Source organism: Sturnira hondurensis, unplaced genomic scaffold (assembly GCF_014824575.4).
Source record: "Sturnira hondurensis isolate 20B ecotype Veracruz unplaced genomic scaffold, ASM1482457v3 Scaffold0013190, whole genome shotgun sequence".
In the NCBI taxonomy this organism is placed as follows: domain Eukaryota; kingdom Metazoa; phylum Chordata; class Mammalia; order Chiroptera; family Phyllostomidae; genus Sturnira; species Sturnira hondurensis.
The window spans coordinates 3,521,792-3,543,049 of record NW_028085821.1 but is presented as its reverse complement, the minus strand read 5'-3'; the positions used below and the strand labels follow the sequence as shown (position 1 = coordinate 3,543,049).

At 45.9% G+C, this 21,258-nt stretch overlaps 1 protein-coding gene across 1 annotated transcript; it reads right to left on the bottom strand.

The window, feature by feature from the left end:
• Nucleotides 1-10,177: 10,177 nt before the first annotated feature.
• On the bottom strand, nt 10,178-12,152 carry CCDC184 (coiled-coil domain containing 184). The gene has a single exon (XM_037061147.1). The coding sequence runs from the start codon at nt 11,992-11,994 to the stop codon at nt 11,407-11,409; it is 588 nt and encodes a 195-aa protein (XP_036917042.1). The 5' UTR covers nt 11,995-12,152; the 3' UTR covers nt 10,178-11,406.
• Nucleotides 12,153-21,258: the final 9,106 nt, after the last annotated feature.

Here is a 21,258-nt window from a genome sequence, read left to right as displayed (position 1 = left end):
AGGTAAAAGACCATATCTCCAGACAAAGGGGCTGAGATGACTGCTGCCCTGGTGTTGTCAGTCAGCCTGGGTGGCCCAGTTGCATTCTTGCTTTTGGGTTTTGTGAGATAAACTTGCACTCCTATAATAAACATTTTTGCCTCAAAACTATTACAAATGGGTTTTTATTTCTTCCAACCAAATACGTCTTAACTAAGACAATATCTACCTTTATGTGGTTACAAGGATTAAATTAGATGAAGTGTTTCAAACATCTAAGTCAGTGCTTCTGAAAATGTTACTTTCTCCCTTCCAGCCATAAACTGCACTTCACTGCACTGAACTTCAGACTTATCTGTGCTTTGTACTTCTTAGTGGGAATAACAAACCCATTCTGTGCAAGATTTTCCTCATTCCAGCTTTTCTCTTTCAAGTTCTAGGTGATGATATATTTGTGTTTGTGTTGCTGCTTTGTTTTAAAGTTTTTGTTCCTCAGAGGATTGGGTTAATCATGTTGCTCAGGGTATTTAATTGATCCAACTCTGCTGCATTGATTGTGGTGGTGCTGGTGGTGCTGGTGGGGTATCCCATGGGTCTAACTTGGTAGCCACACACATCACAACACACCATCATTGGTCCCTGCAAGGAAAGCCCCTCTTGTTTCCTTCCTTCCTTCCTTCCTTCCTTCCTTCCTTCCTCCCTCCCTCCCTCCCTCCCTCCCTTCCTCCCTCCCTGCCTCCCTCCTTTTCTTTCTCTCTCTCTTTTTCCCTCTCTCTATCTTTATACCCTTTGTCTCCACTCCCATTACCACCCCCACACAATACGCAATTTTCTAATGTGCTTAATGTGTAATTTCTATCTAAATATGTTCTAAGAAAATAGTTCCTTTGTGGGCATCTATTTTTAAATGTACTCCAAAGCTACCAAGCTATGTCTTGCTATGTCTTAGTTTTTTCACTAAACAATGTCTTCCATCTCCATCCATATTGCCAGATGCTGACATCCAGTCTGTTACATCACACGAACGTCTAGCAGCCCCCATCGTGGGGAGGGCGCTCATCGTGGGGCATCTGTCCACCCCACAGGGATGCACACGCATTGACTCCAACTCCTCACCACTACAGATGACCCTGCAATGAACATTCTTGTTTTAGCCCCTTCTGGATTTGTAAAGGATGTGTTTTTTATGACTTAGGAGAAGAATTGCCTGTCTATAGTGTATGAATCTTACATGTAATGTGCCCAAGTAATGCCAGACTGCCTTCCAGAAGTGGTGAAACCACTCTTGCAACAATACAATGTTCTAAATTGCCACATCCCTGACATTTGTAATTATCCAGATTTCTGGTTTTTGCTGGTTTGATAGGTGTAAACTGATCTCTCATTGTTGGTTAATATGCATTGATTACTAATGGTTTTTATTAAATTTACATATGCATATTAGCTTTTTCCTATTCTATAAATTGCCTATTGATTTCGTTTTGTACTTCTTTGGGGGGGATTGATGTCTTTTACCTGTTTGATTGCAGGAGTCATGTATATTCTAGGATGCTATTACATCCTTGTCAGTTTTAGACAAAGCAACTATTTTCTTTATTCTGTCATCTGCCTGTTAACTTTGTCCCTGGTACCTTTAGCAGAGCATAAATCGTTTTTTTGTAGTCAAATTCTTCATTTTTGCCTTATGTTTTGTGCTTTTGAAAGTGTTGCAACGTGTGCATTACTCTCTTAGCTGTGCCTGCTCTCTGCCTGACATCTCTAAGTCCGAGTTCATTGTGGCGGTTCCTGTGTCCTTCCACCCGCTCCTCTTCATTGGACTCCAGAGTAACCGCATGGAATGCATTTCGGTCTTAAGAGAAACCCATCTTCCTTGAGCTTTTTCCCCCATAGAGTCTCAGGCTATGAAAATTGCATCTTTTAACTCTTTGGAATCAGGCCTCCCATCACCCTCACCTTATCCCTTTGGCTATCAGGAAGAACCAAAATGGCATACTTACTTTCTCTCAAGATTTTCCTCAGTCTGGTTTCACTAATCAATTCCATTTTGTGGGTCAGTATTAGATCCAGAATTGCAGCTCTGCTTTGCCATTCTCTTCCTTCGGGAGGATTATATCACATTAAATCCACTTTCCTTTCACTTCTGGAACTTGGCTTTGTACCAGTTTCATTAACTTGTTCCTGGGACCTCTAATCCAGTTTACATTTTGACTCTAACACAATTTTATAATGACATCACTTCTTGTCCCCTCTTTTATCCTCTCTTAAATAATTTCTTTCTTGTTTCCATTCCCAAGGATATATAATCCTGTACAAGACTGATTTCATGATGTAATGTGCTACTATGACTTTCCTTCTATTACTTTCTTCTGTTTTTATTTTATTCCTCCTACTGACTTCGTTTGGCCTCTTTCCTTCTAGTCTTCCTTTCATCCCCATCCTTTTCCTCCTCCTTTCCTCTTTAAATTTTGGAACTGCTGGGGGCAAGGGCTGACTTTCTGTAGATCATGGCACAGAAGCTGCTGCTGTCTCAGAAGCAGGTTCCCGACAAACACGCGGTGTGTGTCACATGACTGGCAATTCTTTTCCAGTTGCACATCAGAACCTGGTTCTGTTTCTCTGGAAGAATGTAGGGCGCCTTTTTCATTGCATGTTTTGGGCATGCGTCCCATCCTTCCATGTTTCTTTATGTTTGTGAGTTTTAATTTTCTTCCTTGTGTGAAGTCCCACGTTCTGTTTGTGTATTTCCTGTAGCATGTGCGCTGGTGTAGAGGCATGGGTATCCCCTGCCCCAACCCCTTTCCACTCACTTTTCCCAGAGAACTACAGGAGACGCCCCTGCCACTGCTTTTCATCCACTGTCATACTCGATGTCCTCTGTAGTGTAAAATGTTGTGGGGTTTCTCAGAGTTTTTAAAACTTTTGTCATCTTCATTTTATCTTGTCATGCCCACCTCCTGGCCACCAGCACACACACACCATCCCCACTTTAAAATTACAGTGCATTTAGTTCAGTTAACAATGCTAACAGAAAACAGGTTTTGTCTTCAATATTCTGAGAAGCACTCTGTCCCAGTTCAAGAATGTGTCATTCCTTTATCAGTGAGCAACTAGGGCAGGAACCACGATTTCTCGGAGTCTGCCCCAGTGCACGGGAGGCAGCTGGTAAGTATTTGCTGGCAGATTGACTCAGTCATGGTTCCCTTCTTGGTTGCTCTTTATCATCATGCACTAAAAGAAATTTTGACTTTCCCTTCGTATCCCCAAAGCTAAATCCCAGCCACCCTGAACTTTCCTTAGCACACCGTAACCACGCATAGCAGAGTAAGGTGCAGTACCATGTAATAGGGGGTGGGGAACCTGCTGATCTATATCATTTACACAGGGTTCTGGTCCTGGTTCTGTCATTAACTACACAACCTTGGGTGTGTCATCCCATCCATTTCCTTAAATATATGCAATGAAATATTTGCCCTGGCTGGCGTAGCTCAGTGGATTGAGCACAGGCCTGTGAACCAGAGGATCGGGGTTCAATTCCCAGTCAGGGCACATGCCTGGGTTGCAGGCCAGTTCCCTGCAGGCCAACTCCCAGCAGGGGACGCACAAAAGGCAACCATACATTGATGTTTCTCTCCCTCTCTCCTTCTCCTCTAAAGATAAATAAATAAATAAAATCTTTAAAAAATATATTAATTGACCATAGACTTGGGTTTATTTCTGAACTCTCTGTTCTGTTCCATTTGAAAAAAAAAGAAAAGAAATATTTATTCACTGTAAGTCCCCTTAAAAGAAGGCTGTATTTTTATAAGGCACTTTTACATACATATATATATATAAAGTATCACCTTTTAATAAAGTGGTAGAAATAAGGTAAATTTTCCCAGCCTGGGCGGGGGGGACTAAATGTAAGAAAAACTTTTTCTCAAAGTAAGAGAAGGAATTTGTGCATTTTTCTGAGTGGGCAAGAGGAAGAGCCCAGGAGGAAGGGGGAAGGGGGTGTGTAAGGCACAGAGTCCTCGACAGGAACTTTCCTTGTGATCATTCCCTTCTACATTTTTTATTCAAGTCCACAGTAAAAATTTTAAAATGCCTAGTAGGATTATATACGAAACCAGTGAAAGGGCTATTTTATGTATCCTAGAGTTGATAAGGAGTCAGCTAAGGCAGCTTGCATGGATGCAGGTGTGGGTGCAGGGGAAGCAAAAGCAAAGTAAGCCATAGGACATTGTAGAAATTGTATGAAACACTTCAGATTTTGGAAGTTCAAGTTGGGCCAAGTTTAATCAGATCTCTGAAACATAGCAGCCTCTAAGTTTTCTTTTAGCAATCACATTTTTGAAGATTCTAAGAGATGGTGACATGTATTTTTAAAATATTATTTATTTATTTTTAGAGAGGGGAAGGGAAGGAGAAAGGGAGGGCGAGAAACATCTATGTTTGGTTGCCTCTCTCACACCTGCAACTGAGGACTTGGCCTGCAGCCCAGGCATGTGCCCTCCTGGGCAGTGAACTGGCAGCGTTTCAGTTCACAAGCCCGCACTCAATCCACTGAGCTACACCAGCCAGGGCAGTGCCATATTATTTTTACTCTTAGCTCTAACATTTAAAATTTTTTCATTTATTTATTTGTGACTCAATTAAATATCTATTTTTTGCCTATGAGAAAATCTGTTACTGCTGGTTTTGTTGATTCCAGACCCACCTTCCCCCGCCACACACACACATTTTAACATCTCTGAAGTGGGGTGTGTCTTACAGACGATATTCAATGTCAGCTTCCAACTGCTGTCGGCCAAGCAGCAGTTATGACGTAGTTGTCCTCGTCTTCACATGCCCGGGCCTGGTTGTTATTCTGGTGGCATGACTGGAAATGTATAAGCTCTTGCTATTTCATTTAATTAACTATTTAAAGATCATTTGAAGGGATATTAGACTTCATTTTCATCTGAACATTGTCCTTGAACACTTTCTGGCAAGATCAAAAAAATCTCAGCTTTAACTCTTGCAGAATAGGTGTTGTGGCCTGGAAGAAATCCCCATAGACGATGGTGAAGCTCGCTCTAAGCAATGCTGCTTTACTAACACTGTAATGGCCCAGAAAATACAAATCCATGGAAAACTACAGACATCCTCAACTCTGAATCAATAAGTAATTCAGGAGTGTTGGGCTCAATATGAAGAAATTAAAAGAATGCTATAGTGACTTTCAGTTAAGTTTGTGAGCATTGTAGCAATACATAAAAGCTTTATTTCTAAATAAGTCTATATGAGCTCTGTAAATAAGAGCAAAACTTTAAAATGTAAGTGGTAAGAAAGCATAGTGATAGTTTAACTGGCAATATTTTTAAAATTTGTTTTCTAAATAATGATGTGCCTTAAAGTCAATAAAATAAGGTCAATAATACTTCAGAGACTATAAAAATGAGAACAGTTCTAGCTCTCAAGATAGTCACACTCTGGACAGGGGAATGACAAGCACGTAAATAATAATAGAAGTAAGGCCCTGGCTGGTGTAGCTCAGTGGTTTGAGCGCGGGCCTGAGAACCAGACGATCACGGTTCGATTCCCAGTCAGGGCACATGCCTGGGTTGCAGGCCAGTTTCCGGCAGGGGCCAGTTCCCTGCAGGGAATGCACCAGAAGCAACCATACATTGATGTTTCCTTCCTCTCTCCTTCCCTTCCCCTCTAAAGATAAGTAAATAAAATATTTAAAAAATAATAATAACAGAAGTAGCCCTCCCTGGGTGGCTCAGTTGGTTGGAGCATCCATCATCCTGTGCACCAAAAGCTTGTGGGTTCTATCCCTGGTCAGGGTGTGTGTGGAAAGCAACCGATGTTTCTCATGTCGATGTTTCTCTCTTTTTTTCTTTCTGTCCCCTTCCTCTCTCTCTAACATCAATAAACATATCTTAGGATGAGAATTTTTTTAAGAAAAAATAGAAATACAAAAAAAACCCTGGGGCATTTAAAGGGGGAAGAGACTGCATTAGGAAAGGCTTCATAAAAGAAGTAGCATTTGAGAAAGGGCTCAAAGAACTGGTAGGATTCCAACTGGCTGAAATGGAATGGAGTAGAAAGAGTAAAGAGAATGAGCAAAAAGTCAGTCAGAAAAACAGGCATTTCTGGTAAATGGTGAATAGCATATTTGGACTATAAATTTGTTAACCTCTTTGGTTTTACAGACTTAGGAATTTAGTGAAAGCTATGGATCCTAGTCCTAGAAATAAAAGCAAAAATTCACAATAAAAAGCTTTGCATATTTTTTGGGGGGATTTCCCATTTCCAGATAGCATAAGAGAGGGAAGAGGGAAAAACAGCTTTGGGGGATACCCCAGCAGAAGCTGGTGCAGGTGACCGAGGCTGCGTAAGTCCCTTTTCTGAATGAGAGATGTGTTTCTCTTCAGAAGACTAAGAGAAACCAACCAAGGGCCAGGGGGGCTTATCCAGTCCACCCATCCAGAGAGTAAAAGAGCTGGGATGCCCTTGGGAGTCATTGCCAGCTGACTGGATGGGAGGGACTTCCAACTGATGAGGCCAGAAGATGCACCTAGGAAATTAAAAATGTGGGTGAAAAATATGCCAGGCCTTACTACAGAAGACCTCAACTCCTCTGAACCACTGGATTTTATATTTAATTCGGGATATAAGGGGGACATGATGCAGATTCCTGAGAATGAATGTTCAGAGCTGTGGTTTAGGGAGAGTAATCTTTAGGATTATAGGTGTGTAAACGGCTGGAGGAGACTGGTTAGTTTATTGCAGTTGGTTATATAATTCAAATACACTTTATTTATTTAATTTCCTCTTCCGTCCCCACTACCCACTACCTGGCCAAGAGCCAGGCCTTTAGTAAGTGTTTGGTAGTGCTCCCAGAATTTAAAACCATAAATTTCAAGCCTTTGAGGATTCCCTTGTAATGCTCCTGTTCCTCACCAGGTGGCACCATCACAGCATTATTTACAGAGCAGGCTTCTTTATGCACAGTGCTTCCAAGCAGAAAGGCTGTGTTTTTCTAAGGGAATTCACCTCTGGGAACATTCTAGAAGGGGGTAGGTAGTTGGGGTATGGTATCTGGCATAAAAAGGGGTATGGTATCTGGCATAAAAGGAGTCAAGAATACTCCTTTTGTCCTTATATATCATTTCTTACTGTATCAGAGTATCTTGGCTGAATTTCTGTTCCTAGGCATGTAGATGGGGAAAGATGACTAGGAAAATCTGTCTTTTCAAAGATGCGAGCAGTTTTCTGTTTTGCAAGAAGTATAGACTTAAATGCATTTGGGAAAGAACTGTTCCTAATTTCTGGGAAAACTTCTGGGTGAGCCATTTCCTTGTACGCATCAAGTAGAGACCACACTCTGCAGTGATGCTGAGTCCACCTAAAACTGCAGATTTATGTCGGCCACTTTGCAGTTCTTTGAGAAATAACTGTTTCTCAGGAACAGAGTTTAGCTGTGCCAGGCTAAAGTTGTAGCGTATCTCTACAGAGTTGTATGTGTTTGCACTTTGAGATTAGGAGCTAACCCTTAGAGAGTTCCCTTAGACCATTGAGAGGACTGAGTGCAAGTATTAGATCCTTAGCACATTGCAACGGGTGTCAAGATAATCTGAACTTGTTGAGTGGGCTATGAGTAGTCAGGTTCATGTGAGGATTTCAATTCAGTGGAAATACTCTGGAGGCCCCAGGAAGCAAGGGCATATTGCCAGTTCAGTACAGTACTAGTTCCGGCAGAATCATCTCTTCTCCAGTACTTTTTTAAATTTTATTTATTTTTAGAGAGAGGGGAAGGGAGGGAGAGAGGGAGAGAAATATCAATGTGTGGTTGCCTCTTGCATGCCCCTCACTGGAGACCTGGCCTGCAACCAGGCATGTGCCTGGACTGAGAATTGAACTGGCGACCTGGCCTGGTGCTCAATCCACTGAGCCACACCAGCCAGGTCTCTTCTCTGGTATTTTTTTAAGTTAAAAAGTCTCGTTATCCTTTAGCTCAGTGATTCTTACCTTTTCACTTAATTCTCACCTTTAAGAATTAAGTTTAAATAAAAGATATTCTCTCCAGGGAATGTACATATTTACATGATTTATGCATTCAATTTTAAGGGGCTATGGCCCTTTGAAGATCAATAGTGACCCTGTCCATGAACCCCTGGTTAGGAACCTAACCTGAAACTCACTAATCAGGACCATTTCAAAGGAGAAATGCAAGAGCAGGTAGACAGTAGGGAGGGAGGAGGAGGTGGGAGACTAACCTGTGCTGGATCCCCATGAAATGCTGGTACAGGTGACTGGAGAAAGCTGGAGATGTTTATATCTATCTAGATTTGGAAGGAATAGGTGGAGTACTTCCAGGACACCCTGGGCTATGGGGCTGATGATACATTTGTGAAAGTGAGCATAGGAAGGGGAACCAAAATGGGGTCCAGGGTTGAAGGACTCAATCAGATCTTTCTAGAGATTAAAAGGCTATGCTGCCTTGATTGATGGCAGACTCTGAGTTACAGAAAATGGGAGCTATGTCAGGGATATCTGGGGACATCAGCATCTTCTTCTCAAGGAGGAGGTCTAAAATGCCATCTTCTTGGTGCCTTTACTGTGTTATCACCCACTGGGCTCTGAGAAAGGACACTAACCCAAACCTGAAATGCAATTTCATGTTCCAACTGAGAAGGTAAAAAGTGACTAAAACTAACATTATTTCCTTTTCAGGACTCTTACTCTTGATTGGGAAAATAAAGGATCTCCTTGTCTGACGATCCAAATAATAAAGCAATTAGCAGTGTGGTTTCGATCTGGAGTCCTTTAATTCAGAAGACCTGGGTTTAAGTCCAGGTTTTGCCAAGTATTAGCTCTGTGACCTTGAGCAAGGCTTGGAGTCTGTTTCTGGAACTGTTAAGTGAAAATAGTAACAGTGCCTACTTCATATGGTGGTTGGGAGATAAAATTGAGCAGTGTGTGGCATACAGTAGGTGCTCAATAAATGCTATTGGTGCTAAATACTGGAACTATAACAGGGACTACTTCCCAGCTTCTTCCCAGTGATGCTTCTCCACCATATTCTTTAGCAGCCCACTTTAAAGGCCCAGCCCACATTCCCCAAACACTGCACAACCTAGGGCTTCCTCTGGTCATCCCGTGTGTACAGGGCTGGTCCTGAAGAACTTCTTGGCCCATAACTTTTAACAATTATAATAAAAAGGCCCATGTCAGCTCAGAAATCTCACCATCCTGTTGTACTTGACTATCCTGAAGGATAAGAGTTCTTTAGAGAAAGATTACATAAACTGTTTCAGTGCTGGAACAGAGAGCTTCTAGAACGTTCTCTAGGTCATTTTGTTTTCCCAGAGGAGTCAGTCATTACCATTCCCCCACCCACCCCATTCCAGGAGAACTACATATAAGAAAACTAACATTTGTCCAAGACTTCCCAGGAGCCTTAGATATTTTTCTCCCCCCAAACTTTTTGTCCCCATTTCACACATGCAGAATCTAAATCTCAAGCATTCATTCACTGCTGGAACTGATTCCAGCCCAGATCTGTGACTCCAGAGCTCTCTCCACAGCAACCAGTAGCAAGTGCACACACACACAGGGACACACCCCCCACCCCAGTTCATTCTTATTCCAAATTTTCTGGGGCAGCCTGGGGAAATCTCTGAAGCCCAAGGGACACGACTAGAGCTGATGTCAGTCTACGCTCCCTGGGGTAAGGCATTCTGCACTGGCGGCCTGAGGCTGTCATTGCAGTTTCCTTTGTGATATGTCGCTCTGCTCACAGAGATCCCCAGCAATCCCTCACGAACAATACCCTCTCCTGAACCCTCCCGTGAAACACGTGTCAGGCCGTTCCAGGGCTTGGGTTTAGAAATCATCTCTCAGGGGCCAGGCGCTTCATTCAAAAGAAGTCTCTTGCACTTCTGGAGTTCTGGCTACTAAAAAAGCCTTGTCAGTTTGGGAGTCTCAACACATACCTGGTCCTTTCCCAGTCCAGGGAAAGGTCCCAGGGGGTCAAGGTCCAGGATGGAAGGGAAAGCAGAAGTGTAGGCAATACCTGTTCTGACTGGGGCAGGTATGGTCACCTCCTTGGAATCAGAAGCAAGGGGAGAGGAGGGAAGACGTGGTCCCTGTAGTTCCCACCGAGTCCCAGTCCAGGCAGTGAGCCGGGAAGCCCAACCCTGACATCCCCCTAGTACCAGTCGGCAAGAAGGGGAGATGATGCCTCTTTATTAAGGTTAACACCAAGAAAAGCACTGAGAAGGAATACACAGAAGAGGAGGAGGAAGGGCACACAGTCACCACTTGAGGAGGTGGAAGGGAGGCACATCAGTTAAGAACCTCAGGACAGTCACATGCTGCATGCCCTGACTGTGGGGGGGAAAGAGGGAAGGAGAGGGGTAAGCGCCATGATAGCCTGGGACTCACAGAAGGGTCTGAAGCCCCCTGAACCTAAAACCAGAGCCACACACCCTGCCCCTCGGGGCTCACACACTACTACACAAGTGGAAACACGTAACACAAGACACGGAGGCAAGACCGAGAGGCAGTGGGCAGGGACATATCAAAAGGAAAAGGAACTGAAATTAAGCGGGTGTAGCCAGGAGAGAGACAGTTTTTGGATGCGGCCCTCAAGAGCCCCTCAAATGTCCCCTAAATCTGGGCTGTTGCTGAGAACCCCCAAGTCTCTGCCTGTGGACTGGGCTCTTTGTTCTCTAAGTCCCAGTGAGTGGCAAAAGCAATTCCAGATGTAGTCAGTGACAAGGCAGGATCCACTCTGCATGCAAAATCCTAGAGGTTGAGCTATTTTGTCTTCATGCACATTCACAGCCAGCTTCTCCTAGCCCCGGAGCCCCGGGAACCCCATTCTCCCAGATTCCTAGGGCTGCAGTTCCCTCCTCAAGCCTCCTTTACCAATCAGCAGCCGCAAAGATCTGTGTGAGGGGATAGGCTTCTGCAGAGCGCCGAATATCTTGGATTTCAGCAGAAGGGGAAATTTTCTGTTGCCAGAACAGAATACCCCAATTCCTTAATTTCTAGGTAAATCGTTAGAGACTATTTGCCATAGTCCTAGCTAAGTCCTTTTTTAGAATAGAAAAAGCAGAGTTTTATTTACACAATTCAGGGGTTCTCCTGTTGGCTAAGGAGGGGGAAAGGGCAGGGTAGGGGATGGATGGGAGTCCAGAGATGGGCGCTTCCTCTCCCGGAACCTCACCTTTCCGCAGTTCGCTACGTCTCGTTTGGTTAGGCAGAAAGAATTCTCGATGCTCCCAAAGTCCTTCACCCTACATTTAAGTCCTTCCTCAAGGAGTCTCTCTCTGCCTGACCCCCTGAGCAGCGGCCGGAGGGAAGCGTGCTGCACCGCGCCGTTCAGTCCACTCACGTCATGCACTCGGAAACCCAAAGCCAGCTCGGGAAAGTAGTGCCCCTCGGTGCCCCTCACAGGGAGGCCTCGCCCTCCAGCTGCAGCAGGGTAATGTCGGGCAGATCGAGGGGCTCCACAAGTGGCCCGTCCCCCTCAAGGAGACCGGCACAGGGGCTCTCCGAGCCCTCACAGTGACTAGTGGGTGTGGAGGAGCGGGGCATTTCCTTCTCTTCTTCATCGTCGTCGTCCTCGTCCTCAGGATCGCGACCCAGCAAAGCGCTGTCCTCGATCCCAGGCGAAGGGGTCTCGAGCTCTTTGGGGGCGCCCGGGAAGGTACCCTTGCCGCGGACCACGCCCAGGCCGCCCTGGCGGGGCGCCGTGGTCATAATCTGGCACATGGAGACAATGGCTCGCTGGTTGGCGCACACGTCGTCTGAGAGCACCTGGATGTGCGAGGCCTGTTCGTCCAGGGCGCCCCGCATGGCCCTCACGTCCTCAAACAGGGCCTGCAGCTGGGCCTTCAGGTGCTCCATTAGTTCCTTCATGCCGCCGTTGTACTCGCCGGAGATCACGTCCCCAACGGCCGGCACGGTGGACACCTCCAGAGGGGCCGGCATGTCGCCGCCGTCCTTGGTCATGATCTCCAGCAGACCGTCCTCCATTGAATGGCAGAAGCGGGCGGTGGCCGCTGTGGGTCGGACCCAGCCCGACTCCCGGAATGAAGGAGGGGGGAGGGGGAGAGGTCCCCGGAGCGACAGGGAGGAGTTGAGGTTAGAGGAGGCTTCCGAGAGGGGCGGGGAGCCGACGTGAGGAGAGGAGTCTCGGCGGAGGCAGCAGCAGGATCCGGGGAGGCTCGGAAGAGCCTGCGGGACGAGGACCCGAGCGGAGTCCCAGAGCCGGCGTCTCTCCTGCTCACCCCGGGGCGAAGACGCCCAGCCCAGCCTCGCCTCTGGAACTGCGCCCGTGTCAGCGCCGTCCTCTCGGAGCCACGAGCAGCAAGTGCTCGCCTATTTCCTGGGTCACAGAAGCATTTGAGGAGGGGTCCGGGTCGAGACCAAGGCCAGTAGCGGGTAGGGCTCGGGACTCCCCTCGGCCGTTAACTGGCAGCGCCCGCGAGCGTGGTTGGAGCGGCAGGGGCGGGTCTCCTGGCGGGGCCGCGGATGCTCCCCTGTTTCCAAGGCGACGCAGGCCACGTAAATGACGTGTGTCGCCGGGGCAAGCAGGAAGTAGAGAAGAAAAGGGAGGATGGCATGGAAGCTGCAGTGGGGCTCTGGTGTGTGAGCCTGCGGGAGGGGCGGGAGATGGGGGAGGAACGCTGCAGTGGCCCCAGCTAAGGCTGGAAAGAACGTGTGGCTGCAGCATTTCTTAGGAAAGCACGAGAGAGCAGTTTGCTGCATAATCCCCCAAGTCCGGCAGAGGTCATCCTTTCCCCGGTCGCCGCGCTAGGCACTGAACGCGACTACCTTGGAAGGGCATTCGTGCTCCCGCAGTCCTTTCTCAGAGCATGGCGCTACAGCGGGTCCCTGGCTTCTCTGTCTCCCGCCGTTCGCGGGAAGGTAGACTGGGTAGAGAAGCGGGCGCTAATAACCCCAGGCTAGAGCTGAGCGCGGCGGCGCACTGGAGCCAGCGCCGCCTGGCCTGGCGGTGGAGGTGCCGAGGCGGCGGAGGGTGCCCCAGAGGTTTCCGCCTCTCGGTCGCTGCAGTAAATCAGCCCTCGCGCTGTACACACCACAAGAACGAGGAAGGATGGGATTCCCTCCCGTAGAAGACCCAAACAATCCTCCCTAGGGCACTGGGAGGTTTCCCACGATGGTGAGACAAAGTACTTAAATTTTGAGAATGAAAACGCCACAAGGACAGAGAGTTTTTGTCTCTTCCGCTCCCTCATTACAATCACGGAATCCCCAGAACCTAAAATAGTGCCTGGCACGTAGTAAGTAAATGTTCAATACATTTGTTGAATGAATAACGAGAATCACTATGTCCCATTCTCTCATCCATGACCCTATAGCCCTCACATACTGGATTTAGGAGACCTGAATTCAGTTTTGTTTCTGCCAGTTATTAATTCATAATAATAAATTATTATGAACTTTAATAAATCATTCTCACGGTTTGTTAGGGAATTGGACTGGATAATTTATAATATTATCTTTTAAAAATATATTTTATTGATTATACTATTAGAGTTCTCCTAATATTCCCCCCTTTGCTCCCCTCCACCCAGCAACCCCCGACTCCTTAGGCAATCCCCTCACCGTTGTTCATGTCCATGGGTCATGCGTAAAAATTCTTTGTGTACTCCATTTCCTATACTGTACTGTACATCCCCATGGCTACTCTGTAACTACCTATTTGTACTTTTTAGTCCCTTCACCTCTTCTTGGGTTCCCCCATGACCCCCTCCTATCTGGCAACCATCAAAATGCTCTCCATATCCATGATTCTGTCTCTGTTCTTGTTTGCTTAGTTTATTTTTTAGATTCAGTTGTTGGTAGATATGTTTATTACTATTTTATTGTTCATACTTTTGATCTTCTTTTGCTTAAATAAGCCCCTTTAAGATTTCATATTATAATGGTTTGGTGATGATGAACTCTTAGTTTTTTCTTGTTTGGGAAGCTCTTTATCTGCCTTTTGATTCTAAATGATAGCTTTGCTGGGTAGAGCAATCTTGGCTGTAGGTCCCTGCTTTTCATAACTTTGAATATTTCTTGTTACTCCCTTCTAACCTGCAGAGTTTCTTTTGAGAAATCAGCTGGCAGTCTTATGGGAACTCCCCTGTAGGTAGCTAACTTCTTTTCTTCTGCTGCTTTTAAGATTCTCTCTTTCTCTTTCTTTTTGGCATTTTCATTATGACGTATCTTGGAGTGGGCTTTGTTTGGGGTTCTCTGTGCTTCCTGGACTTGCATGTCTATTTCCTTCACCAAATTAGGGAAGTTTTCTTTTATTATTTTTTCAAATAGATTTCCAATTCCTTACTCTTTCTCTTTTCCATTGCGCACCTCTATAATGCAAATGTTGGACCTCTTGATGTTGTCTCAGAGGCTGTTTACGCTGTCCTCATTATTTTGGATTCTTTTTTCTTGTTCTGATTGCTCATTTTTTTGCATCCTTATGTTCCAAATCATTAACTTGATTCTCAGCTTCATCCACTCTATTGTTATTTCCCTGTAAATTGGTCTTTATTTCAATTAATGTATCCTTTGCTTCTAAATGAATCTTTTTTATGCTGTTGAGGTCCTTACTAAGTTCCTCGAGCATCCTTATAACCAGTGTTTTGAACTCTGCATCTGATAGATTACTTATGTTTATTTAATTGAGCTCTTTTTCTGGAATTTTGATCTGTCCTTTCATTTGGGACACATTTCCTCATTTTGGCAGCCTCCCTGTGTCTGTTTCTTCGTATTAGGTGGAACTGCTTTGATTCTGTGTCTTGGTAGTGTGGCCTAATGTAGTAGGTGTCTTGTAGGGTCCAGTGGCACAGCCACTCCTATCACCTAAGCTGAGTACTCAAGGTGTGCCCTCTGTGTGGGCTGAGTACACCCTCCTCTTGTAGTTGAGACTTGATTGCTGTTGGCAGGTTAATGGGAGGGATTTGCTCAGGCCAGTCAGCTGTAAGGACTGGCTATGACCACTGACCATCAACCTCTGCCCTCCATGGAAGACCAGCTGTGCAGGGGCAGGGTGGTGGTGCTCTGATGTGGTCTGTAGCTGTCCACTGGGTATGCTAGCTCTGGGGTTTCCTGAGTGGTGCAGGGCAAGTTCAGCCCCCACCAACTAGAACATAGGTGGGGGCTGGAAGGCTGCAGGAAGGATGCAGGGCCATCCTTCCTGAACTATGAAGCGATCTTAGATGGCTGCTGCTTGTACTGGACTTGGAGATTTCCAGGTGAAACCAAGCTATGAATCTAGGCTGGCTGCTGCTAGCGCTGGGCCTGGGGCCACTTCACAAGAGGTACGGGCAGCTGGGGGTTCACTGAGACTGGCTGTTGCTTGTTTGAGAGGATTTAGAAAGTTGTGGAGCATGAGCCGAGATCAGCCATTCGTGTGGAAAAGCCCCTTTTAACAGCTTGGATGGACTGTAGTTGGGTAGGACAAACAGTATTGGCCAGTTTGATGGAGTCTCAGATGTGGCAGCCTCCTGCTAACTATGTGGCTCTGTGGGGAGAGGGTTCAGAAAAGGGACAATGGTCTCTGCCTCTCTTTCTGTCTAGGAGAAAACTGCCCCGCAGCTCTCGCCTTGATGCCAGTCACTCCAGTTCCTCCCTGTGTGCCACTGGTGCCTTTCAAGCTGCCACCCTGGTGCTGGAGCTCAGAGGGAGTGAGTCTGAGTAAGTCTGTGTGTGGGTTCTTTAAGAAGAACTGCTTGGGACTCCAGAAGTTTCTTCCACTGACTCAATCCCTACTGAAGGTCTTTGCAGGAAGAAGTTTTGGGGACTTATCTTCCTGGCACTGCAACTCTGGGCTGGGGGGCCTGGTGTGGGGCTGGGACTCCTCACTCCCAAGATATCCCTCCTGAATTTTTACCCATTACATATGGATGTGGGACCAGGCTGTTTTGTGTCTCTGCCTCTCCTACCAGTCTGGATGCATGTGGGTTGTTTATTTTTTAACTCTGTAGTTGTTAGACCTCCATTCAACTTGATTTCTGATCATTCTGAGTGATGGCTGTTCTATATTTTAGTTGTAATTTTATGTGATTTTACGAGGAGGTGAGCCATGCTTACCTGTGCTTCCATCTTGACCAGACTATAATATTATTTCTAACTCTGAATAATTTTCTGCATCAGCTAACAGGTGAAAGGGAAAACTATTGGCATTGTGTGGAAGGAGCCAGTTTGGGGGATGGGGCGCTGTGGTTAATTATGAGGATAATTCTGCCTGGGCAGGCCCAGTGCCCAGGTAAAGACATACAGTGACCGTCTTAACTTTGTAACAATTTCTTTTCCTATTTGAGGTGTGGAGTGGGAGGGGGAAGAAAATTTGAATTTAACATATTTACAGATGACTTCAGATTGAAAAGCAAAGACTACCTGGGCGGCAGCATACTAACTAATAATGGCCTTAGTAAATTGGAGAAGCCAAGTGATTGGAAACCAAAAATGAAGTTCACAAGAAGAAATAAATCTGGGGAGGAGAAACAAATTATATCACTCCAACACGGGGAAGAGCTAGGTATGGGTGTGTTTTGTGTACTAGAGATTCAAGGACAGCAAATGCGTTACCTTGGATTTCCCTGGTGCACACTCTAGTGAAGCAGCTGGTCCAGAGGAACTGTTGTGGTACTAAAGAACTGTTTGGCCTGCACCCGCCTTACTGTTATTAAAGTAGAAATAAGTGGGGGAATATCCTAAATACCAGAATGTTTCATCTAAGGCATTGCTGATAAAAATCAAGCACTATGCAACTAGTAGAAAATTGATTTCCCAAGCCCTGGCTGGTGTAGCTCAGTGGATTGAGCGCGGGCCTGCGAACCAGATGATCGAGGTTCAATTCCCAGTCAAGGCACCTGTCTGGGTTGCAGGCCAGTTCCCAGCAGGGGACTCACAAGAGGCAACCATACATTGATGTTTCCTTCCTCTCTCCTTCCCTTCCCCTCTAAAGATAAATAAATAAAATTTTTAAAAAATTGATTTCCCTAAACAAATAATATGAGAAATTAAAACCCCTACAGTATTGTATTTTTTTTATTTTTTAACATTTTATTTATTTATTTTAAAAGATTTTATTTATTTATTTTTAGAGAGAGGGGAAGGGAAGGAGGGGAGACATCAATGTGTAGTTGCCTCCTACGCACCCCCAACTAGGAACCTGGCCTGCAACCCACGCATGTGCCCTGACTGGGAATCAGACTGGCAACTCTTTGGGTCACAGGCCCATGCTCAACCCACTGAACTACACTAGCCAGGGCAGTATTGTATTTTTTAAAACAAATGATCCAATCCCCTTTGCTTGCTCTTCCTTTCCTTACCTCATTCCACAAACTTGTGGCACTCTTACCTTGGTCATTGCTCCTACCTCTAGTGTGGGCCCTCTAGGTTGTTCCTAAAGCTCAGGAGAAGACAAAAATGCTTTTTCTTGGCTTCCCTAAGCAAGCCAATGTGATTTGGCATTTACCAAAGGACTTTACCAAAAAAACTATAGGGACACTAGAAACAGAGACAAGATGTGTGCCGCACACACACACAGCCAACCAGCTGAGCTTACACAGCTTAAGTTTCTGATCATATTTATAGCAAGCATATTTATTCTCAGAGCTTACAGGTTCAGTTCTTCCCTGAAGAGCTCTGCTATCATCAGAAAAGACTGGCATAACTTGCAGGGGTTTTGCTTAGGTCTGTTACTTCACATCTCTTGACCAGCGTTTGGCATGGATGATTTCATCTTGCCAGCTCCCTCACCCCTCGGGTGAGTTCCTGCTTTCTCTCTATAAGGAGTCACCCTGTCTCCAATATCGGGCCTCTCGTCCTGGCCGGTGTGCCTCAGCTGGCTGGAGCGTTGTTCTGTAGCTGAAGGGCCTCTCATCTTAGCCTCACCCTTACTTTAAACATAGCCCCCCCGCACAGTAGGAGCTGGATTATGCCATCATACAAGGCCCTTTGCCACTCTTGTTGAGGATACCATGTATGTCAAGGTTTTCAGCGTAAGATTGCATCATGCTGCCCAGAGGCACTAGCATGAAGTCCACTCAGAGTTCAAGGGGTCTGAGCCTAGAGTGAGGGGAGATTATTGGAGAAGCACAAAAGAACATGGGAAACAGGTGCAGAGATCAAGGGGTGCAGCTGATCCAGTCAAGCTCCAGGTCAGACATGAGAACTAAGGGTAGGTGGGAATGGGGGAATGGACTAGTAGCAGGACTTGAAAATGTAAGGAGGAGACAATTGATGCATCAGATTCAGAACCAGATTACTTGAGGAATTCTGGCTGAAAACCAGACAAAGAAGAATAGAAGGGTCTGTCTCAGAAAAATAGCAGGGACAGAAGCAGCAAGTGAAGCAGAGCCTTGGTGAGCTTGCCAGGACACAGGGCTGGGCTCTCCGGACACCAGTGCCCCAGGGTTTGCTGAGTGAGTCTATTCCCAGGGGTACTCTGGTCATGTCAATAAAGTATGCCGTATAGCAAGGAAAAATAACCCTCACACACTCCTCTTCTGCTTCCTGCCTGTTACCTGTCCTCTGGGAATCACCTAGCTGTGCTATTTCTTTATTCTAGCCTCATGGGCCAAGGCTGGGGGAGACTCCATGCTGCATAGGCATGAGACTCCATTGGGCACACCTAGTCCCATTTCTGGGACTTGTAATTTCTGGAAATGTAATTTCCCATTACATTCCTGCTAAAATTGTGATTCTTAGGAGTCTCTGCCATTTTCCTCTGCCTGGAGTCTGTCTAGCCAACCTCCAGCCCCATTTTGTATAGTGTGTGTACTTTGTGCCCTATTCATCCAACAGGCATGGTGAAGATGCTGGCTTGACTCCTTTACATCTAGAATGCCGCGTCTTAGGTCCACAGTCCCAGTCAATACTCCCCAAATTCAACTTTTATGAAGCTGAGTTGCCTTGTGGCCCGTCTCAGCATGACATCACCTTCAAAAGAAACACAACCAATGGCCAAAACGAATTTAAAAGCAGGTAGATTTTTATTATAGTCTCTGGGAAAGTTCGTAATGGGTTTACATTCTTAGCATAGAGGAAAACATCTTAAACTGCTCTCTTTCTCCATTCATGTCACGCACTGTGGCATAGCGGTCTGCCATTCTCTCTCTTTCCCAAACACCATCAGACTTTCAAGGGCAGCCCTTGCTTTTCCACGCCCCACCCCACCCCTTTACTTATTCTCAGATGTATTCTTTTTCTCTGCAGCAGGAAGAAACTCCCTGTCCTTGTTTCAGCTCTTGTGATTCTGTCCCTAATTCCCCTAATGGGCACAGGCCTCGGGAGCCCCAGGTGTCAATGACAGGGGCCGCGTCCTAGAGGGAAGCAGGACAGGTGGAGAGGCTGGGAATATTCATTTTGTCGTGGGTTTTGTCAGTCACATATTAGACTGAATTATCTCGGTCTGGGAGGGTGGTTTGCCTTTTATGGAGGTGTGCTCATCTCCCCCAGTCTTACAAAGAGAAACAGGCATGGTAATTTTCAAGGACCCTGAATCCTATGAGCCTCTGGCTGGAGAGGGAGTCCAATTGTCCACGTTGTCAGAGACTCCAGTGCAGGGCTGTCCACCCCGCAGCCTGAGCGCCACGTGCAGCGCAGGATGGCTATGCATGTGGCCCAACACAAAATCATAAATTTACTTAAAACCTTTTTTTTTCACTCATCAGTTTTCATTTAGTGTGTGGCCCAAGACACCTCTTCTTCTTCTAGTGTGGCCCAGAGATTCCAAAAGGTTGGACACCCCTTCTAGTGTCTCACAGACTTGGCCAGGGCTTGAGCTGTACACGCCCTGCCGAGCTGTGACTAGTTCTAGTCTAAGTGATGTGGGGTTGTTGGCCGCACACGTAGCCCTTTGGAGCCCTGGTGCAGGGCCTCATGCATCTACCACCCTCCTCATGTATTTTCTGCCCCCAGAAAGCTGCCAGTAGCTCAGGGCCTGATTCAGCTCCAAGTCAGAATCCTCATCAGGCATTAATGATGCTACACCATCTGAGCACACTCATAACTTCTGGTACCATCGGGCCATTTTGCCAGAGTATCAGTTCAATTTAGAAAATATAGAAATATTTAGAAAAAGTTATGTCCAAGTATCTGGGCAGGATATGGACTGTCGTATGTCCAGCACAGACTTCCATCTAAAAGGATTTTTAGAAATTTAGCTTCCCTCAGTCCTGACTTCTGCTAGCTTCCACTTCACACTTGTCATATCTTGAGTAAGTGTGGTATTTTGATGTAGAAATTCATACATAATTTTGTAGATCTTACTCTTACTAATACATCTGTTTATGCCCTCTCCATGCGTCTCAAGAGACTCTAAAAATACCATCAAAAGAGGTTCCTACCACTTCCCTTTTGCTGTGAGGTGCTATCCCCAGGCCAGCAAGGCACTGTCAGCTGCCTTGTTGTTCCATCCCACACGCACGAACGGGAACTACTCTAGTATTCATGACAGTTTCACAGACAGAGTCCCGGAAATGTAATCCACATCCTCAGAGCACTGCAACATGGTGAGGAGAAGGGCCCTTCTCCAACTTTTCACCCAGACCCTGAGGCGCATTGTGTGAAAACAGCTCCCTTTCCTGTGGCCAAACACATACTCACAGTTTACAGGCACAATGCCTGCTTTGTGCCTATAGACCCACATTTTAACCATAAACCCCAAATTGAAAGAGTCCTGTAGTGGTAGTGTTTTTTGAAATAGGAAGATTATCATAATCTCTGATACAGTTACTTTAGCCTATTTCCTCTTCCCCATTTCTACTGGCAAATTTCAGGTCCTTGTTATCTCCCGCCTGGGGGGTTGTAATAGTTTCCCTTTCAGCCCCTCCTTTGCCCCTTCCCACCACCCACCTCCTCACAGCAGTCAGAAGAATCCACCTGAAGTTCAGATTTGAGTCTTTTTACAACCCATCTTAAAATGTCCCAACGGCTTCCTCCAGCCTCCAGCCTCAGTTTTTCACCTCTTTCTGCCTCCCTGTTTACCATCAAGACGCACGAATCTACTTGCAATTCCCATACCCCCAACATACTTTCATGCCACCATGCCTTTAATCATGCTGTTCTCTATGTTTAAAACACCTTTCTTTCCTTTTCTTTGGGATCTTTATTAATTGTGAAATATAACACAAGCGTATAAAGTTAAATAGACATCCATGTCCAATTTAATGAATAAAGACAATACTTGTATAATCACTATCCAGGTCAAGTAGTGGAATATTGCGAGCGTCTCTTCCTCTCCACTGCCTGAAGTCCCCCCTTCCTATGCTGGAGTCC